The 22,149-nt window shown below is 49.9% G+C and overlaps 1 protein-coding gene and 5 pseudogenes across 1 annotated transcript, besides 10 other annotated features; all 6 read right to left on the bottom strand.

The window, feature by feature from the left end:
• Window positions 1–3,320: a sequence feature (heterozygous, Esmeraldo-like haplotype).
• Tc00.1047053511471.150 lies at window positions 9–1,652 on the bottom strand (annotated as a pseudogene).
• Window positions 1,998–2,439: a mobile genetic element.
• Window positions 2,256–2,279: a sequence feature (AT_rich).
• Window positions 2,732–5,680, bottom strand: Tc00.1047053511471.120 (annotated as a pseudogene).
• Window positions 3,321–22,149: a sequence feature (areas not merged during assembly with more than two copies in the genome that could not be assigned to a particular haplotype).
• Window positions 7,112–7,154: a sequence feature (AT_rich).
• Window positions 7,176–10,091, bottom strand: Tc00.1047053511471.90 (annotated as a pseudogene).
• Window positions 10,205–10,301: a sequence feature (T-rich).
• Window positions 10,401–11,420, bottom strand: Tc00.1047053511471.60 (protein kinase, putative; the record flags this gene model as incomplete). Its single annotated transcript, XM_805448.1, has 1 exon — window positions 10,401–11,420. One exon carries the CDS (start codon window positions 11,418–11,420, stop codon window positions 10,401–10,403), a length of 1,020 nt encoding a protein of 339 aa, XP_810541.1.
• Window positions 11,662–16,061: a mobile genetic element.
• Window positions 11,680–11,708: a microsatellite.
• Window positions 13,062–13,085: a microsatellite.
• Window positions 13,134–13,160: a sequence feature (AT_rich).
• On the bottom strand, window positions 17,085–19,199 carry Tc00.1047053511471.20 (annotated as a pseudogene).
• Tc00.1047053511471.10 lies at window positions 19,757–22,149 on the bottom strand (annotated as a pseudogene; the record flags this gene model as incomplete).

Raw genomic sequence — 22,149 nt, 5'->3', positions numbered from 1 at the left:
TCGAATGATGTCCGTCTCCTCCGGGTTCACAGGAATGTCTTCAAGGGAAATGAGCTTCGGCAAATACTCCTCGATCATTTCGATGTCGGCAGCAAAAGCCCTCTCGGCGGCGTCCTCCTTGTCTGTCGCCTGCTCGCACTTCTTCTTCCGCTCCTCGGCCAAGGGACGCACCGGTTCCAGGACCCTTGCATTCATTTCCTTAATCTGATGGATCCACTGCCTCCGCTGGCGACGCCGCTCCTCCCGGACGGTCCTTCGCACCTCCTCAATAGAATGCCGGTCCCGCATGATGGCCTCTCGCCCCTCGCCCCGTCAAGTTGAACCATCTCGAGCTGCTGCTCCCTCGTCTCAATGGCGCTCTGCCGTAGGCTGAGTTCTTGCTCCGGCTGCTGCATCGCCTGCCGCAACCTCTCCGAGGCACACTCCTCGTCCTGTTTCCTCCTTCGGATCTTCTCCAGCGTATGCTCGTACTCCCAAATGCGGCTTTCGCGGTCGGCCTGCAGAGCACTGCTCTCCCGCTTCTTCGCCTCCAGAGTCCTCTAAATTTCATCCAAAGTGGCCCCACCTCCCTGCTCAAGCTCTTTGCTCATCTTCTCTGCCTCATGCTTGGCACGCTCGCAAAACACACTCAGCTGCCGTTCCCGCGCCTCCTCACGGTTGCTCTCAATGGCGTTGACGCGCTCCATCCCTTCCTCATCCATGTCTGAAATGGGCCTGTTGGATTCATAGCCACAATGTGTGTAGTCGTACACGGTCCGGGCAATCATGAGTTCATCCCGCAACTCCATGATGTCCTGATCAAGACGCCACTTGTCAACGGCAAGATCCCTTGTGGCAAATCCAATTCCGGTCGAGCCAAGAACATTGCCAACACGACGAGTCATGGAGAGACAATGGAACGATTCCTCCGCCCACACGGCATCCGAAAAGGCGTGAGCCAATAAAACCGTCTCGGTAGAACCAGTGAGGCTATTGTTGCGGTTACCTTTTTCCGTGTTGTACGCTCGGCGCAACAACTCACTGAGTTCTGACATGCCGAAGGGAACACGCAGACGACGGCGGCGAATGCCGGAGACAATTCCTGCTGCCGACACCAGTGCTCGTTGGGCCCCTTCGTAGTGTAGCTGCGCGGTGGCATCAATGCCACACAAAGCGGGCCGTTCGGCATCTCCCAAGGCGACAAATGTCAGGGAGTTTGCATCCATGTAATCTGCAAACTCCGCCTCACCATCATCGCGGTAAAGCTGAAGGACGACAGTGTCGGGCAAATACGAGGGCATTGCCTCCAGCTCAGACGTTGGCTGCTTTTCACACAGCACGGGAAAAAGCTATTTCTCATAGTTTTTGACGATAAATTCCATCGCCGCTCGAGCGTCGCCGGCCAATGAGACACAAATTCGCGCCACCATTCGCACACGAGGTCCCTCCTTCACGGAGCCCAGAATAACTCCGAGCACCTTGTCGGCGTCAAGAAGGTCTGCGCAGTGCTCTGTTGACCCAATGACGAGGCATGAGAATGCAAAAATGCCCTTTTTGGCGCCCAGCCGAATAAATTCAGTGATGACACAAGCAGCATATACTTCTCCAGCTGCAGAGCCGTACATGAGTTGTCGCTTTGGTGACGAACGCACGCCGTAGCTGAAGGCCACCATGTTCTTGCGTTCCTGAGTAAAGTTGGGGGCGGCAGTGGCACACAATTTTCGGAAGAGTGTACTCGCGTCCGGCACGTCCAACGCCACATCGACGTCAAACAAGGCCTCAGCAACCGCAAATCCGGCATCCCTCAGGGGCTGGGGGCAATTGAACTGCACCGTGTTGCCGTCCACCCGCACTATCGCGGGGAGCTGCGAGGACGGTGTCGTGGTTTGGTGGGAGCAGAAACGGTCTTCGCCTCCATTGAAAGAACATCACCTTGAATGCTGCGCTGTGCGTTTGTTGCATGCACAGAAAAAAGGGTCAAAGAAAGAAAAGAAGAGAGAGAGAGGGAAACAACACCGAATAATCTTCTGGGCCACTGGCCGAGGTCTGAAATCATCCAAAAAGGACAGGAAAAAAAGCGGTAAATGGAGAGGCAATGAGCTCGCCGTAATTTTTTCTCCAAAATATATGCACATTCTGTCAATCACTGCCGTTGAATTCTGCACATAGTTAGAATTAGAAACACTTATCCCCTGCGAAGTGGCAGGCCTTTGGGCTCCTCCACCCGCAAAAAAACGCCGCAAGGTGGGGATCACAAAGTGGGTGGGTGGGAAGGCAAAAATAAAAAATAATAATAATTTCGTCTTACAGCTGTCGGCTCCCTGACTCCCTCAATCGCGGTCTCCCAAAAGACAGTGCGATAGAAGAGGAAAAGGTTGTGAAGAAATATCTTCGTTTGTGCGAGATATGAATTTATTTGGGCAGCCAGCCGTCCTCTCAAGCATTCTTTTCACAAAATCCCATAAAAATAAAGAAAAATTATGCGGCCCCTATAGTGCGCAACAGCCTCTAGTGACGATGCGCCTCTGGTGGAAAAAAATAAAATAAAATGAGAAAAGGGTGTGGTGAGTGTGGCACTGCTGATCACAACGGTTCTCTGAAAAGAAAGGCCTTCACTGTCCAGACCTCGTAGGCACACACATATAAAAATCGTTAAAATACTTCCTAATATATTTCACCAGAACGAAATGCACTTTGTTACTACTTATTTTTTTCAATTTTCTTGCCTATCCCATTTCTAGAAGATTTCTGTATTCACTTTTCTCGGATTTTATTTACAAAATCAGTTGTTAACACAAACTGGTATTGGTGTACCTTTCCGTTCCAGAACGCCACAATCTCTTTTTCATCGTCCCTCAAATTTTTGGGATTGACGGGACCACATCTCTGCCATTTCGTTATCATCGTGCTGTTTGCGTGCTGTACATAAATAATATCCCACGACATGTCTCGGGATAATTCCTCCCAACCATCAAAATATTCCGCCAGGCGTTCATTGAACAGCCTCACAGTGCTGGGTATGGTGTGGTGCGCACCCGCCGTCGTCATCTGCAGCCCAACCAGCGTCATTGGATTTGACTTCACAAAAAAAAAAAGGGGTCCACCAGTGGAAATTTCTTTGTCTCCGGTGTGCACAGCAGCCGATACTTCAAATTTTCCCCCTCAAAAGGATTCTTCAATGAACCCAATCCATATGAATCGGTGGGGTGCCCTTGAGGGCTTAACGTTGGCACTGCGTACTGTCCTCCACGACGTGCTAATGGCCCCAGCTCCTTAACGTCCTCTAATAATGCACTGAAAAACTCCCCCAAAACATAAACGCGCGCAAGCCAAACCCCCCCATACATTCAGACAAAAGAGTATTCTCACCCCCAATACCAGCAACAGAAATATACATATATCCTTCTCACTCATCACGTTTCCCAAAATAGTGCGGTATTCGACGCTCGAGGCAAACAGATATCGGTGCGTTCAGAAATCCCTCAGCACCGACTTCTCCTCTTGCTCGGACAACCCTCACGAGCTTTTGAGACGGATTCTCAGAATACCATAGTCTCACTCCTCCATGTGTAAAGTGCTTTTCACCATCCCGAGAATTGATCCCATCCAAGGCATCCTCAATGGCAGCAGAGTGCGCAATGAACTTATTCGCATCAAAGACGTAACGTGGAATCGGCCCCACTTTATCCATGCGTTCTTTCACCATCCTCCAGCATTCCGCTTGTTTCTCCGCAGTCTCGTCACGCTTCATCCATGCACACATCGCCTTCACATCCATCTCGGCGGGGCAATTCATGATGATTCGCTCGGCTCCTTCTTGTGTCTCCCATTCATCATAGTTGCGCACGTTTGGCGATGACACCACAATCATGCCCCATTTATCAAAAAACGCAAAACAACTCGCTGGCCTTCCTTTCTCTGTCACATCGTAGATAACATACCCCTTCATCTTCAAATGACGCAAATCATACAAAAATTCCTCGAATGCTCCTCTACCCAGGTATCTTGTCACCGTCTTGATGGTCTTGTCAAACACGTACGTCGTATTTCCACCAAAACTGTACGCAACCGCTGGGAGTTTCTCGACGTCGTATTGCAGCAGCTGGTAGAGGAGGTACGAGCCGGCAGCCATCGATTTCCCGATCCCGGGCGTCCCAATCAACACACGCCGCTTGGGCTTAAAGTCGGTCCGACCGTGACTGCTGAACCATTCGGTGAGATCGTCCTTGACGATCCGCCACACTCGCTCCACCTCACAGTTCACATGGCAGCCACGAGTGGATTTATTCTCCTTCCATTTCCACGAGTACGGCCATCCCTTGTCCGAGGTGAGCACCATCAGCCTGGAACGTGGTGCACCGGATTGCTCCACACCGTCATCCTTTTCGAGGGATTCGCCAACTGCCCTGTACGTCCATGACTGCGGTGGTTTCCCCTCATGCACTTCCATTCCCGTCCCCTCGCCGCCAGGAACCTCCACGACATGATGCCACCTCGCATTGTACACAGACTCGTAGCATCCCTCAGGTACCTCGGTGCGCTCGACTTCTTTGGGTTCCTCGCCTCCTCGGCGGCTGCATCCAAAAACCTTTTAGTAGCTCCATGAACACTTGCCTTTACCTCCGCAGCCGCCACCAACCACTTCAGTAACTTGTCCACACCTTTTTTGTGAAGGTTGTCTGCATCCTCTTCCATATCCATTTCATCCCTTACAGCCCTCTCCATCCTCTTGTAACGATCCAATGCCTGTATTTCGTTCAATACTCCCGCATCGCAAATATACTTCTTGGGGTCCTTAAAAAACTCCTCCAGCAAGACATCCCGATTGGCGTCCAAAGCGCCCCTGCCGTCCAATTCCATCGTAAGAAAGTCATTCAGCCTCATTTTATTCACGCGAACCCTTCCCTCAAGCACCGTATCTTTAATCCAAGTGGAAACGTCAATTCCCAGTTCTTGTCGTTTTCGCCTTGCCTTTTCTTCTGCCTCCCGCCTCTCTTCTCTCAGTATCTGAGAGTAGGCTTTGTTTATTTTTGCCCTTGCAAGAGGAATGACCGTATCCTTTTTTTCAAAGTCCCTCCAATGCCCGAGAGTAAAAATACTTTCGTGTCGAAGCTTATGTAAAGCCTCCAATAGCACGTAAAACTCCTCACGCTCTTTTTCAAGCTCTTGGTATGACGGCGATGCCTTTATTGTGTCCAATAACACTTCGTCTTTGATGAACTCATTGGGGCTAATTAAAAACTCATTCATGTAGACGTTCCTATAGAATTCCACAACGCCCCTGCCGTCAAAATAATTCCGTAGGAAATCATTCAGCCTCATTTTGGTGATGCGTTCCTTTCCCTCCAGCAGAATGTCCTCTACGCAGCTCCTCATGGTCCACTGCGGTTGCCGTGGTTCCACCACTCTTATGTGGGTCGCAGCGTCGGAACCATCACAAGAGCCACGGCGAGGTGCCATCACAACACCCGTGCGGTGAAGCAGTCCACTCGCACCGCCCAACTGCGGCCTGCAGGTGCCGCTGGCTCCAATGGACACTCGCGGCTGTTTCGTCCCGCAGTCCCAATGGCGTTGGGCGTGGCATTCGCACGGCGGGGTCGTCGGTGCGCCACGCAACCGCACTGCAACGCCTGTCGGTGAAGCAGTCAAGGCCCACCGCCTCCGCAGCAACGCAACGTGCAATCGACCCCAACACCGCCACATTATCGTCCTTTTTTTTATGATTCACGTTGTCGGTCTGTTTGCCCTATCACCGACACAAAAAATAAGTGCACACCTTCACAAAAGGGAAGGAACAAAGAGAAAAGGAGGCACGATCCCACCGTCCCGCCGCGGGTCAACACTCTCCTCCACCCACCACCATTGCCGCAAAGGAGACCGCAGTCACATCGCAGAGTCAGCACCACAATGTGCACCACACCATCGTGCAGTGAACGATGGGCGAGACGCAGCAGTGCATCGCACCGCTCCATTTTACCACCACTCAAGTGTTGCGTGCCCGCACAAAGCAGCAAACAGAATCAGAGTGCACACAAACCCAATCAACACCCTCACTCGCTGAAGCACATTATTCGCATGGAGTGACATTTGGGGACACACCAGCAGTAGCTGGCTGCATGGAATTTTCCTGCCAACCCTGCAAAGAGACACAACAACTCTGCGGAATAAAAGTGACAGCCCCTCGGCGCTGCCCGCAGTCCACATGGCAGGACAAGTTCCACGCACGCATAGTTCCGGACACCTCGCTGTTTGAGTGCACACCAACATAACGTAAAAAAATACGTGCGCGCAGGATGGCGTTTAAATAAGTAAACTCTTCAGCCTGTTTTGTTTGATGGTGTTGGCGGGCAATCCCACACAATCCAATCAAAGTGGCACGCCGGACAGAATGGCTTAAGTTAATAAATAAAAATAATTGCGTCAATGCAAAAAAGCAACGGAAAGTTGGCGCATGAGATTGGCAGTGACAGCTGAGGTGCCGAGGAGCACTTCAGCGTACAACTGGTCGTCCGGCAGAAAGGACAAATAAAACAAAAGGGCAGCAAACCCTCTCGTTCAATGTTTTCTAACAGCAACAAGAGAAAATAAAAACTAAAAGATACACCACAAAAAAAAAGTGTGTAGACAATTTCCCTCTCATCGTAACCCCCATTTATCTCAAAGCTGGAGGTTGTCGAAGTGCAAGACATTATTCAAAACTGAGGAAAAAATTACATCTGAGACGTTTGCGTGATGAGTATCCGGAAATATTCTTGACGACAGTGAGGGAAAGGCAGACGCCTGAGTTCACTTCACCTTTGGCCTGACAAAAAAAATAATCCCACAAACATGCATTTGTATATTTGCAGTAAAGCTTTACCTTAACAAACCAACAACAGCATTAACAAAGGGAATAATAAGCAGATAAAATCCAGGCGATTGCAAGGGCAAAGCATCTTCGCATTGGAATTATTGTACATCCTAAAGAAGAGCACTTGACAGGATAAAGAATAAGACCATAAAATCATTCTGCGACCACACAGACAAACACGCACTCACACACAATCATATCCCTCTCCCCCTGTTCAGTTTTATCACACCAGACACAAATGGGCCCAAAACACTCCATCACCCAAGAAATGGATGCAGAAACAAATAAAAATATAAAATTGGTAATAAATAAATTAAAAAATTTACTGCCTCCCACTGCAACAGTTTTACTCACAAAAATTAGTCAATGCACAACTGCACATCAAGTTTCTGTCCCCATAGCTTCCATCGATGCGGGCAACTGAAGGCCAAAACTTTTCGGTGTGTGAATGGCTCGAAGGGAATGCAGCAGTTTTCCGGGTGTATGGCCTGTCCCAATCATCTGATGTGACACACTTTGCCGTGTGCGGGGCATTCTTGAGAACGTTCTTCGTTGTGCTCTCTTCACCCTCCTCTATGGATGCAATTTCGGTACGAATGGAAATAAGTGCATCGGCCAAACGATCCAACTCCCGCTTTGGCTCTGACTCTGTGGGTTCAATCATGAGTGTTCCCGCAACAGGAAATGCCAGGGTAGGTGAGTGAAGGCCATAATCCATAAGTTGTTTCGCCACATCTTCTGCCCCAATTTGTGCTGTTTTTTTAAATGGTCTTAAATCTATGATAAACTCGTGAGCGCAGAAATCGTTTTCCCCTAAAAAGAGAACTGGGCAGTGGCCGTCAGGACGCTTCTTTAAATAGTTGGCATTTAAAATCGCATACTCCGTGCATGTCTTGAGACCCCGTGAACCAAGCATCCAAATTAATAAATAAGAAACTGGAAGAATAGACGCCGATCCGTATGCTGCTTGAGAAACTTGACCAAAAGGCTGGGAACCACCAACATTTTGAATAAAAACAGAATCTGGCAAGAATGAAGCCAGGTGCTGACGAACAGCAATAGGACCCATGCCTGGCCCACCACCACCATGAGGAATTGAAAACGTTTTGTGAAGATTAATCTGGCACACATCGCCCCCAATACATCCAGGTGCTGTGTAACCCACCATGGCATTCAGGTTTGCACCATCAATATAACGTTGCCCTCCATGGTAGTGCACCATCGAAGTAATGGCCAAGATTTCCCTGTCAAACAAACCATAAGTACTCGGATAGGTTATCATAATGCACGAGAGATTCTTTTGTATGCTTTTGGCAAGAATTTTCCAAATCCTTCATGTCAATCCTTCCATCCGCCACTTTATCTTTACAATCACCATCCCTGCCAAGAGAGCCAAAGCAAAATTTGTGCCATGAGCACTTTCCGGAATCAAGCAAACATTGCGATGGCTCTCCTTTTTTGAATTATGATACGAGCAAATCACACGAAGGGCAGCATATTCACCCGGAGCACCACTATTTGGCTGAAGCGATACGGCATCTAAAGCGGTAATATCCCTTATTTTCTGCTCCAGATCCAAACACAACGCACTATATCCTCGCGTTTGCTCCTTCGGTGCAAGAGGGTGAAGGTTGGTAAATTCTGACCACGACAAGGACAACATGGCGGCAGCTGGATTAAGTTTCACGGTACAAGAACCCAAGGGCACACAACCATGCATGAGACCATAGTCTTTTCTATGAAGACGGTGAATGTACCGCATAAGCTCACTCTCACTTTTGTACTTTTGAAGGATTGAATGCCCAAGAAAGACATGTTTTCGTAACATTTGCAAAGGCATTGCTCTCTTTTGTTCTGCGAGTTTTGAAAGAACACCTATCACAGGAAGTTTTAGCCCTGCTGCCTCCAAGAGAGACACTACATGGCCCTCGGTAGTGGCCTCATCCACCGATATAGAGACGGTGCCATGACTATAATCAACAAAAATATTAATGCCTTTTTCCACGCAGCATGTCACGTAGTCTTCAGGCGTTATACCTTTTAAATTTACGGTGATGGTATCAAAAAATGTACCATTGACCACTGTATGTCCTACAGACTCTAAACCAACAGAAAGTATTTTGGCTTTTTTGTGCATTTCGCTCGCAATTTTCTTCAAGCCCTCAGAGCCGTGATAAATGGCATAAAATGCCGCAGCATTTGCTAGGAGCGCTTGCGAAGTACAAATATTGGATGTGGCGCGTTCCTTCTTAATACGTTGCTCCCGCGTCTGTAGCGCCATGCGTGTGGCCGGACAGCCCGTCGAGTCTTTACTTTTATACCAATGACGCGACCCGGAATGAATCGCTTAAATTCCTCCTTGACAGCAAAAAATGCGGCGTGAGGCCCCCCAAACCCTAGTGGGGCACCAAAGCGTTGGGCAGATCCCAAAACAACATCGGCTCCCATTTCTCCCGGAGGTTTGAGAAGAACAGAAGCCATCAAATCCGTCCCACAACAACTGACGACACCATGTTGTATTGCCTTCTGAAACAGTGTCGTAAAATCATGAAGCATCCCCATGGCATCTGGAGTTTGTACCAAAATTCCACAGAGTGAGGAATCGCTCCAATCAATCAAATTTGGATCACCAACAACGACCTTTATTTTAAGGGGCTCAGCTCTCGTTTTCACCATCTCTACGCAAGATGGGAAGACATCCCTCGATAATAAAAAAAAGGTCATACGCTCCTTTCGACCATGATGAAAGGCAAGGCACATTGCCTCAGCACATGCAGTAGCTTGATCAAGAAGAGATGCATTTGCCAAATTCATAGCTGCCAAGTCCATAATCATGGACTGAATATTCAACAGGGACTCTAGACGGCCTTGAGATATTTCAGCCTGGAAAGGCGTGTATGGGGTGTACCATGCAGGATTCTCGATAACGTTACGAAGTATTACAGGTGGTGTGCCCTGGCTCATCGTATCCTTGCCCAATCATGCTCTTTAATACCTTATTCCGTGAACCCAGTGAATGGAGAAGCGAAAGGGCATCCTGCTCGCTCATCGCCGGAGCCTCTTTTAAAGGACTTCGCAAAATATTCTCCGGGATCACAGCAGTCATGAGGTCCGACAGACTTTCTTTGCCAATTATTCGAAGCATAGAAATTGATTCTGCCGCTGATGGTCCAATATGGCGATTGACGTCACTGTTTGTAGCAGTCCATCGTACAAACGCCAGTGGCAACGTGGAGAAATGATGGAAGCAACGATACATTATTATGTTAGATATGTGCTCGTCACCCTCTTTCTCTCTCTCTCTCTCGCACACGCGTTAGTTTTCTTTTAATTTGGATAAAAAATTGGGCTTCACAGTTAAAAATCCACAAGAACAAATACAAAATATAATTTAAAAATAAAAATAAATTTAAACAATAATCAAAATAATAATAATAACCCATTAAAATAACAACAACAACAACAACCAAAAAGGATTGTCAAGGAAAATAAGCACGCATTTATATGAGCAATTCCAATTTTCATCCCCGCACACCACATATAGCCCCCGCGTCCCTTTATCCATGGACCTTCACGTTGGGTATTCACTAAAGTAGGCGTGACGAAGGCCGCCAGCCGCAGTCAAACGCTTTTGGGGATCCAGGCAAAGTAACCTTCGCAACAAATCCAATGCACATTCAGAGGCATCCGGGAAAAATTCACGGAGAGGAAGAGGACGCTTCGGCTCAAAGTGCACCTTTCCCCAATCGGGAAGCAGCACCGCCGATGGCCACGATGTGGGCGTCGGTGTCAATAATACATCAAATATTCGTGACAACTGCCAAATATCTCCATCGCCTGCAAAAAAAGCACCACTGTACCCCCGTAGAAGTTCCGCAAATACGCACCCTGATGACCACACATCAATTTCGGGTCCGTAGTGTCGCTGGCCCAGAAGTAACTCGGGAGCTCGGTACCACCTCGAAACGACTTCGTGAGTCATGGATGCCTCCGTATCCCATACACGACTTAGTCCAAAGTCGCCGAGGCGTATTTCCCCCTCCGCAGTCAAAAAACAATTTGAAGGTTTCACATCTCGATGAAGAACACCCTCGCTGTGTATGTACGCTAACGCCAAAAGAAGCATTTTAAATAAAGACTTTGCCTCTAACGCGGGCAGAGGATTGCTGGCAGTTCTCCCTGAGAGGACTGTTGCCAAGTCAGTCTTGCAACGCTCCATCACTAACGCCAAGGAGCAGCCACACGGAACTACCTCATATGTCCGAATAACAAAAGGATGCACCAATCGCATTGCAACAAGTAGTTCCCTCGCTGTGGGATGCGGAATACCCTCATCGAGACGTGGAGTTGAGACGAATTTGATTGCGGCTGGCATTCCAGATTCCTTAACGGCTGCAGCACGAACGACGCCAAAGCGGCCCTCACCAATTGGGGGTCCAATAATAAAACGATCCATGTCAAGCGACCACCTCTCTCTTCTTTTTTCCTCTTCTTCACCCCTCTCCTCCATTCTACAACATCGTAAAAATATAAATGGAACACAAAAAATTGACTCAGGTGATGCCAAAATCCCTCCGCACCCAAAGGTCATGCTCAATGCCCCTCCCTAATGAGCACATGCATAGAAACTGAAAGAACTCCAATTTATCTCAAATGAATCCATTTTTTGTTGTAGTGGTAGTTATTGTTTTCTCCACGTCAGAATCTAGTTATTTCAAAAACTTTCTCGTATTTAAGACCTCTGACTCTCTATTGCCAACAGCGGCAGTCGCACCAGAGTACATCTTTGCTCGAGCGAACAAACTCACTCTTTCAGTCCTGGGTTTCTCATGGCACACTTCCGCCTCAACAGGAGGAAGAGGAGGAGGAAGAGAAGAAGACTGCTGCTCTTCCGTGGAATACTTCGGTGTGGCTGTGGCCACATCACCCTCATTTTTGGCTTGCAGTTTTGCCGCACGATCCCCAACCGAAAAAAGAGACTGATCCATAGTCGTGTTTTCAGGGGCAACAAGATCATCTGCACAGAAAAGAAATCCCTCAGCGCCTGTGCTCAATGCACACTCCCGAGAATCATCCGCACAACAACCGCCTGTATGCTCCCTCACCACCAATGATTGATTGAGAGAGTTCTTTTTCCGCAAGAGCTCATCACGTATTTTATTAACGGTTGACGCGCCACCCCTCTTGGCTGCTACTCGTAAAGGAATGGAGTGAGTTACCCACCGAACTGTCGCATTGGGGATGCTGCTGTCCGTCTTTAGACACTGATTCGTCCGGTACGTTTTTATCTCTGTAAAAGACTCGCGTGTACGGCCTAAAACTCCCTCCTGCGTGCGCCGCCAAAATGCATCACACCGTTGCCTCTTGCTTCTCAGAGATATGAAGGCGGCGCATGTTCGGCTTCACGATCGCTGATGCTCTGCTCGCTTTCCCCCGAGTCATCCGGAGATAAAATCCGTCCGCTTGTTGTTGCGTTTTGTGAAAATGCGTTTGTTATACCTGCGGCACCCGCGCTCTCCTCGCCACCAAGAGGAACGCTGCCGCCAGATTCCTTCCTCGCCCTCTTAAACTCCTTCAGAAAAGCGGAAACGTCCATTTTCTTCAAACGTAAAAGAAAAGAAAAAGAAATGAACATGTGCTTAGATGAGGTCGTTGGCGTCTTACCCTCAGAAATGTGAGAGGAGGGAAACACAACAAAATGGGAGAAGACAATTTAATCACACATCGCTCTGCATCAACGCGCTCCAAAGAAAAATTATCCGGCACTCATGCACACGCAACAAAAGCCATCAGACAAATAAATCGACAATAGCCAAACTCGTCGTAAAGTAGCAAAGCTGCAGCCTTAATTTAGTGCCCCTTTTAGCCGCCGGACTCCCCAGCACCGCGTGAAGCGCAATGAAGGAGGCGGGTGGGACGACAGAAAGAAACTGCAGCCGCCACCTTCCCGCGCAGCACCATCAAAATTCGCCCCCACGACTCGCACATTCGTTCCAAAAAGTTTCTAAAAACAACAACCAAAAACGCTGCAAATCAATAAATATGAGATATTTTGAACACTGCGGATTGCAAGGCCGAGCACTCACGTATTCCACAGGAGGGCGGACTGGCATTTCAATTAGAAGGACAAGAATTCATAAGTTTTTCCTCCTCCTTTTGTTTCTCAGTGAGTGCGGGAACGCAGACGAGGGAAAACTCACAGTTTTTCAACGAAAAAAATTCTTTTAAAACCAAAAAAAAAAAAAAAAGAAAAAAAGACGGCAGCCAAATGAGGGTCATTTTTTTCTTGTCGATTTCGTGAGCGTTTATTTATATTTATTTATTTTTTTTTCTGCAAATTGTGCCGGAGACAAAAGAAAAAAAAAACACCAACAAATAACACACGCGTAAATTACAAAAACACGTGAAAGTAGAAATAAAAAGGCAACAAATAACATATCATATCGTCCTTATTTTCACTGCAGAGTTCGCTACGAAAAAAAAAAACACCCTCAATAGGATCATCATCGTGCGCATGTTGCGGCTCGGAAACAGACAGAGTCGAAAGAACCAAGTGTTTACAATGAGATGCCACATCACTCGCATTAGCCTCATTCTCTATAACAATGGATTCACCTGAAATCCTCAGTTTTTGCAGCAAAACCTCTCTCGCAGCCGTTCTAATCGACTTGAGAGATCCACTGTCCAACCTGAAGTGCACATCCACCAAACGCTTAGCGAGCATCAACACGGTTTCCCCATCATTCACCGTAACTAAAATCACCTGACACCTCGTGGCTGATACATAAATAAGAACATGAATTACGTCAGAGCCCTCTGAATACCGAGGGTTGTCTTGCAGTGCAGCAAGAAAGGCGAGGCTACCGGTGTGTTGGCCATCATCCATAGAGGAGTATATACACCTGCAACAGCAGCAGAAACATCGTCGTCGTCATCATCCAAATCAGTATCGTCAGCATTCTCCTCGTCGGGAAATGTACCTGCGGTATTTTGATCTTCTTCTCTTCGTGGCGTCCAAGAGACAACAATTGTTGCCTGGGCGGATTCAGTAGTCAAACGATCGGACTCGCAATTACAAGCATTCACACTGTTCAACTCTTTATGGTGGCTCTGAACACTAGCACAGGACGGATTTGTAGCCTGCGGTGTTTTTCAAAGAAATTCAAAACATTTGCGGCACACCCGTCGTCGTTTATTTACATGAAGCTTTTGTAATTTAACAAAAAAGCTCGAGCATGACGCACAGAAAATACCGCCACAGTACCGACAATGATGACGCCTGCGCCCAAAATTAAATTTGACCTCACATATTTCGCACTTCTGTATTGAGCTATCAGACGTCCATTCGCCTACTACGGATAGCCTGATCGTCATATGCCATACTTTATTTCTACTGCATTTATTAACAGACATAAAAAAGAATATGTGCATATAAATACATATAATAATATCACACGTGAGGGACATCCGTAACAGTAATGATAAGGCCAACCATATGAAGGAAGCTAAGCCGCAGACACACACTATACATATATAGGGAGAGAGAGAGACAGAAAGAAAAAACAAGGGAAAACATTGTTGTTGCTTTTTGGTGTTGTTTCGTTCCATAAAAATTGCCTCTACCGTCATGTGCAGCACCTTCAATGACGGCCTCAATGAGTCCTCACCATCACTCTTTTTTACCACGGAAGAAAATGGCAACCAAGAAATATCCGCCTGAAACGGTGAAGAAGAGTCCCCGTCGTCACTTCCGCTCATGGAGTCTTCAGGCAGGCTGCCATTTGCGAAGGAGTTGTGAATCATATTTCTAAGAGTGCCGCGCGCAACAGGCCCGAGACGGTGCAGAAATTCATTCAACATGTTGTCGTGGCCAGGGGCTGAGCCGAGCAAAGAGTCACGGATGGTCACGTCAAGTTCATACGGCGTGAGAGGTCGATCCATTTCCCAGCCACCAGGAACCAAAGAAGTGCGGCGAGCAGCAGCAGCAGTATAAGGCGGTATGGCACGTGAAACCGCACAAAATGACGAACAAGCAGATTTGCCTGTTGCCGAGGCAGAGGGCAGACGCGGCCAAGATCAGTGCGGAGCACCACCGATCCCAGAGGATGAGGGTGCGGCGCCGCCACGCCGCGGAGATATCGCCAGCCTGGGCTGGATGAAGCTCCAAGTTTTTTCGCGCGAGCTTCCAACAGCACAGCAAAGCCACGGCGTAAGGCTTGATTTTGTTCCCACTTTTCGGATGAATTCAGTGAAATGCAGCATTTTTCCGGGAGAGGCAGTGTGTGCTTTGTATGCTACTTCTGCAGCGGACTTGGCTTTTTCCATTTCCTTTCTCCATATCGTTTTGGGGTGTCACGGCTGCCGCGCGGGATATGGCGCTCAGCTGCTCGTACGATGCCTCTGCGGATTTCCAACCATGTGGACGCAGTGGCAAGGAGTGTTTTTCACAACGAGGTGAAAGCAGGCCAATCCGCCTTACGCAGGGCAAAGGTGGCTTTCTTTCGTCGAGGCAGCGTGTTGGCTAGTCGCGGAGTGCCATCGTCCATCCCCACCGAGTAAGATATTAAGCAGTGGTCCGAGTTTATGTAAGGGGTGGATTGCCAGTGGGAGATGCGCAGGGCGCGATACGCGGTCACGTCAGGGGACAAGAAATTACGATTTGTAATCCGTGTTGCCTGCGCCGGGTCATTTGCCAGCTCAAAATTCATATCGATTAAAATAGCGGCGAAGTTCTCTCCTCCAGTCGTTGATGGTATATATGATGGTCCCAGAGCTCATGATGTAAGTTCAGTTAACCTGCGATAATCGCAGCGGGGTCCAAGCAACGGACGATATTAATAAATGCGGATTATTGAACAGTTTCCATGAGAGGGTTGTATAGATTCACCACGCAAATGCCGGGACAGCCCGGTGGAAATACACGGACAGCAATGGCCTCCAGGAGGTCAGTGCCAGGGAGCGTCAGGCGCTCGCACGGTAGAGAGTGGCGCACCCGAATGGCAACGCCACCACCGCGCCCAGTGCGGGCCTGAAGGTAGTCATTATGGCCATATAGTTTTGCCGCTGTGGCACTTCGATTATTTGTTTCCTGGAGAAGAACGATGTCAGGTGGACGCTGCTCCAGTCGCGCAGCAAATGCAATCTTTTTCACGGACGAGAGGCCTGCAATGTTAAGCTGCCAAATATTGATGAAGCCATCCTCCTCGGTGCCATGGTTCTTGTGGACTTCACCGCAACGGGTGATGTCAACGGAGTGACCGCAGCGAAACGGTCGTGCAGTTTTGTCCGACAGTCTGCAGGCAGACCGCTTCACCTCCCCGCACCGGTCATGGCGTGGAACCTTCTCGAGGGGTGAATTCGTCTTGGTCTCCGTCGTGCTCGCAGCAACGCCCTGCTACACAGTTGATATACGCAACCAGAGCCCCAGCACAGCGAAAGGGCACGGACCTCATTGCTGGAGTACACTGCAATACATATATCGTGTAATTGTCGTTAAGTTCTTACCCACAGTCACAAAAAAAGCAAGGCATTTAGGGGCAAATAAAACCACACAGGAGTTCCAGAAAACAAACAAACAGGATGAATGGTGAAACGCAACACTGCACGGCTGCCCACGCTGTGGCAAGCCGCGGGACAAATGCTGGAAAGTAAATAAAACAAGGATAAATCCGTCTTCCATTATGCATTCACTCAAAAACAAAAAACTGCACGCTGGTGCGCGTGTCTCACCTGTAGATAATAAATAAATAAGATACACTCGTTACAGTCGTTTAAACCCCCGGTGCCCACACATTATTTATATTCCACTGGGACACTCGGCGTGGTTTCGTGTCCCCATTCCATTGTCTCTTTTATTAGCCGGCGCCGTCGGCGTGACACACAAGGCCGAGAGCGCCTCTGGTCAAACAAACAAACAAACAAGAACACTGAATAGATCCCGTCGTTGTCGGAGGACCACAACACGGGGGGAAAATAAAAAAACAAACAAACAAAAACCACGCGATGATGGTCTCGGGGGGAGCATGCTTCCACATGGAGGAAGGGGCCTGCGCGGCGAAGGAATCGTAAAAACAAAATAAGTGAAAAAAGCGTGCACGAGAATTGGCAACTATTCCAGAAGGTGCGTGGGGAGACGCAAATGCCCCCACCGGAGGCAGGGGCCCCGCCGCGTTACGCCCCGTAAAGGGCCGAAAAGCCGCACAGCCCCAGCAGCAGCAGCAGAAGCACCCGAGACACGCCCCCACGCATGGAGCCGTCACCGTCTCCTTTTTTGGCGTCGCTTTTCCTGACCAGTTTTAGTTCACCGACACTCAGTGGGCGGTCGTACAGAAAGACGTTCGTCACCGTCACATCGCTGCCGCTGCCTCCCTCGTCGCCCCCCAAAGTGGAATTGTGGGATTTCAAACCCCAGCATCTCAACTGTTGGTATCGTCTCCGGGGTCCCCACAGGCCGGCCATCCACGTACACGGAGCCCTTGTTGCCGTCCTGCAGCATGAGCGACACCTGGTATTCTCACCCCGGCTCCCACGTGCTCCCCGGTGCTGTTTTTGTGCCGTTGAACACTGTTTTCCACGTTTTATTCATGCCGTACGACAGCCCAATGAGCTTCTTGCCGGCACCGTCCCCGAGACCCGCACCCAGCAGAGGAGTGCTCTCCTTCGGAACCTGGTGGATGGTCACCGTCGCCACAAGAGTGAAATTGTGGCTCACAAAGCCGTACTGTTTATTAGGTCCCCACCTGCTCATCGACAACATTGCCCTGGGCCCAGGCGCCGTGAACTTAAAACCATTTTTGACCTTTGATGCTTTCGTCACCGTTGCATTCACGCAACAGTACTCGTCGATCCACGTGTCGCCACCGGACGACGTATTGGACAGGAATCCAACCAGACCAGCCGTGGGTGTGGACGACTTGGAAAAGGAGGCGTCCAGCTGCGCCCAAGTGCTGAGGACGGAGTTGATCGTCTTCAGCTCCTCCGTCAGGTGGGCAAGGGATATGCCCCGGCGCGTCCCCACAACACTCTCTCGTGAAAGGTGCAACGCACCATCCGAGTACAGCAGGGCGTTGGCAAGCGTCTCACCCATAGCATGATCCGTAGAAAGGGGCCCAACATGGAAAGTGCGGCTATTGTCCATGACCCAAAGGTAGAGCGCCTTGTCACTTTACTCCCCCGAGGCGTACCCTCTCTGAGTGTACAGCATGACCTTCCTTCCATCAATGGTCGCGGTGATGAGGGCATCCAAATGCAAACTTTCGACCCAACGGACTCCTGAGTGTGACTTGACCCACACGCCTGAGAGTGTTCTGGCAGCATTCTTCCACGTTTCCCCCATTTCACGCGACTCGAACACACTCTGACCTTCAAAACATTCAGCAATCATGAGAATCTGCCCATTCTCCCATTCGGTGATGCGGGGGCCAAGGCATTCCACAGGAGAAATGCCCTCTGGGAACACCCAGTTGTTCTCCTTGTCCGTCGAATAATTGATCATGGAGAAAGGCTGATTTTTCCCGTTCCTCGCACTCAGGGAAAACACAAGCGTGTCATTCTGCATCACAATGCCTGAGCCACCAGCAGTCACAAAATCCTTCATGTGGCCTTGAGTGTGTGTGGAGATCCGTTGCAAGAAATATTTGGATTCTTCCCAGTTGACCATTCCACTCGGTTCGCCGTCCTTGGGCTGCGTGGCCACACCAACAACCAGTTGAATAGCTGAGTCACCAGCCGCCCATTCCTCATCATCATTGTCGTACTTCCCTTCACAGATTCCCGCAAGTGGAAACACCTTATTGTCCCCTGCAATGGATGCGGGCCGAAAAAAAACGCACAGACGATCATCGCCATTCCTACTGCCAAGCACGGTGTCTGCCCTCCATTCCTTCTTGGCGATCTCAGCGACAATGGACGGCCACGTCTCCGCAGCCTTGATGTACCCAGCCACAATGTCGGAATAACAAGTACCAAATAATTTCTCGTGATGGCCGTTATATTCGAGGAAGCCCTCAGCAAATGCAACCATCACCCCGCCAGCACGGACGAGAGAGGGTGCGGCAAATGCTTCCTTCACCCCAGTCTCACCAGTCCCATTTTTTGGCAACACCTGCGTCTTATTCGGCACAAAAATATCGACCCATTGCGGCAGCTGCACAGCCCCTGGCTTGCTCTCCACAGCGTGTGCACCTCCACTGCCGCAGCACATCATAATCACGAGAAGAAGGAGCAGCACCACGGAAGTAAACACATGCCGGGACATGTTGAGCCTCTGGTTCCCACTCTCTCTTCCTTCCCTCCTCCTTCCGCTGGATCCGGTCACGCGGCAACGGTTGTGTGTGCGGGGTGCCTTCACTGCAGCAACACGTGAGAGCATGTAAATATGTGTGTGTGGGCGGTGTGTGTGCTGTTGTTGGTCCTTTCAGAGCCTTAGAATTTCACAGTGGCGATTCGCGCCTGGTCGTAGCTTCCTTCCCAGCCTGAATGCGTTTGTGTGCAAGAAGTCAAATTAAAATTTAAAAAGCATCAAAACAGGACGTGGCAGGGAAGTGGGTGGCGCCACCAGCCACAGTGTGACACATCCGCTTCGTCGTAACCGCCACTGTAATTACTCTCCCCGTCCACAACGGCTCAATCACTGCGAGGCCGCACACAGAAGCAGAGAAATTGACGGTTGCGCACGGGCCAATACACCCTCCGGCAAGCAGCACCAACCAACAGACAGCCAGCAAAAATTAGGAGCAAGCAAAATCCCATGTGCTGCGGGGGTCCTTGCAAGCAGCGCTCTCTGATTGCAGGACCTTTAAAGCGTTCCTTGCTGCAACATCCCCCCCACCTCCTCGGCGTGTCGGTGGATTTTCCCGTTCACCGGAAGAAACACGGCGAGATGCTCCGGCAGGGCTCGAAAACACACAGAGCGCACCGTCGACGCGATCAACGAGCGCAGACCCTCGTGAAGTGAGATCCCACAACCGTAATCCCTCCATTTACTCTCCTGGACGTGGAGGAGGCATGAAATGTCCTCTTCTCTACAGTAGTCCCAAAACGCAAAAAAATCCGTGGGACATCCCGCGCAGCCACGGCCTCCTCAGCAGCCTGACAGTCCACTCCGTCGCACCGCTCCTCAAGAGGTCGCCAGGCCCGGTGAAGCAAGCAAAGGGAGACCAGCAATTTGTTAAAGACGTTCAGAAAAGTGAGGCGCAGCAGTCGGGTGAGCGCGGCCCATCCACGTCCTCCCCCTCAACCGACCCACCACACAGTCGAATCACATCCCCTGAAAGGAGCCGTGGTGTCTAACAAAATAGCATGCACAATAGCACCTCGTGCTCTCCTCAATGTAGTGTCATGGCACACACGAGGCACCACAAGAAAAACCAAATAATTGCATTCCATCGGCATAAGCACGGAAATAAAGCGCGGATTTTGCCCCAGTGAACTCCCATCCAAATCGTCTCAGCCACGGAGTTTGTGTCGCCGACCCTCAGGAAGGGCTGATGCATCAACTGCCGCTGAACGATCCTCCAGCGATGCAACAAGAAGAGCCACTGTCTCTCGAGGTTCGTCACCACCCTTTCCCCATTGAGGGAAGAGAACGCAAAGTAACGGTGTGGGCGTGTCTAACTGACAGAAATGGGGGAATTGACTCCAGCCGCGGAACAAATTGAACGAATCCTCCTCCCGAATCCTTCAAAGAGACCGGTCGGTCAGCTGCCGAGGTTAAAGGCGCGGGGGACAACACCTTGAATGCATGGAGCACCGCAGCAACCTGAATATATTCTGCAATATCCGCGGTCAATTCATAAAAGTACAACAGAGAGACAGCAAATTCAAAGGGGCGTGTGAACCTGTCAGTGATCAACCGCGCCGGAAGATCGCCACTCCCACCCTCCAAGGGCACCTCAACGACGTCAAATATTTCCACCGCGTGGCATAATGTAGGGCCTTGCAGCACCCCATGCAATGCAGCAATAGAAAACCATCTCAAACACGGCGTGCGACAAAGGTACCCAAAGAGGGTGCAACAAATACCCTCCGCATCTCAGCAGTTACAATCATCCAGTAAAAGGCAGGAGCGCCAGACAGCACCCACGGACTCACCGAATATGGCATCAAAATGCAGCGAGATGCTAGATGCCGAAAGGCTCGCATTTCTTTCCCCCGTGACACTTCCACAAATGAATGCAACTGCCGTGCCCTGCGGCCTCTCGACACCTTCGAGACAACGTTGCGGCCACATGGCGTTGCCTCAATGTGGCTGGCAATCAGATTCAGTCGTCGCGGCAAAACAGTACAGAAAGTAGGGTGGTGAGCCCGCACATTCGCCTCGTCGATACCTGCCTCCACTGCAAGAGTGAAACTCGTCTTCCCAACAGCCGCAATTCGGGTGGCTGAAACACCTGCCCTCACACCGGCAATGACATCTGCAAGCGCCTGTAATTCCTCAACACCGCCAGTCAAAACAAAAGCGGCACTCAAACCCTGCAGCCACACATCCCTCGTAACCATCTGCAAGCTCGTTGTCCAGCAGAAACACCCGAACAACATAACAAAATGACCGTTTATTGCTGGCAAGGGTCAAGAACACGTTGCTTTCATCCTGCAACGAAGGATTATGCCTCCTGCGTAACGCGGCTACAAGCACGTGGTGCGCCAACACCGAAGCGGTGGGCATGTTGCCCCATGACCCTCCCCCTCCACAGAGGTCCAAGAAGTGCAACAGACCATCCTCTCACCAAAGAAAAGACCCAATGGAGCGGACACTGCAGTGTGCGGACCACCCAGCAGAAACACCCTCAGAGAACAAATGCTCTTGAATGTCCTTCAGAAGGGCCAGCGGGTTGGCCGTGAAGCAAACAAACACCGGAGAGCCACCTGCTCTGCACGCATCCAATGACGCAATTGGGAGCGCAATGTTACAGGGCACATCAACCACCCCGTTCTCGTCTCCGTCTGTGCCGGCACGACAGTCCTGCCATCACCCTTTGCCCTCACAAATTATTCCACAGGGTCCTTTGAACCAAAGACCACCACACGGCAATATGACACCGGAGGAGTGCTCTCCATACTGCACAAAATAAAATTTTCCCCACGTCGAGGACCGCAGTGGAAACGAGCATAACGATGAGCAACACAATTGTTGTCTGTGCCCTAATTCATCACAACACTCTATCCCCCGTTGGTTCAGGCCTCTGCCACAAAACGAGGCACAGATGCAACATCACCTACACGCAACAGAGTGAAATCCGCAAGAACATTGTCATACAGGACGCAACAACAACCAGCTCGGTCAGCAGCCGTTGTGGCCATATTCCGCAAACATGATCCAC

Source organism: Trypanosoma cruzi, genomic scaffold (genome assembly GCF_000209065.1).
Source record: "Trypanosoma cruzi strain CL Brener 1047053517127 genomic scaffold, whole genome shotgun sequence".
In the NCBI taxonomy this organism is placed as follows: Eukaryota; Euglenozoa; class Kinetoplastea; order Trypanosomatida; family Trypanosomatidae; genus Trypanosoma; species Trypanosoma cruzi.
This window is presented reverse-complemented; position numbering and strand designations above follow the sequence as displayed.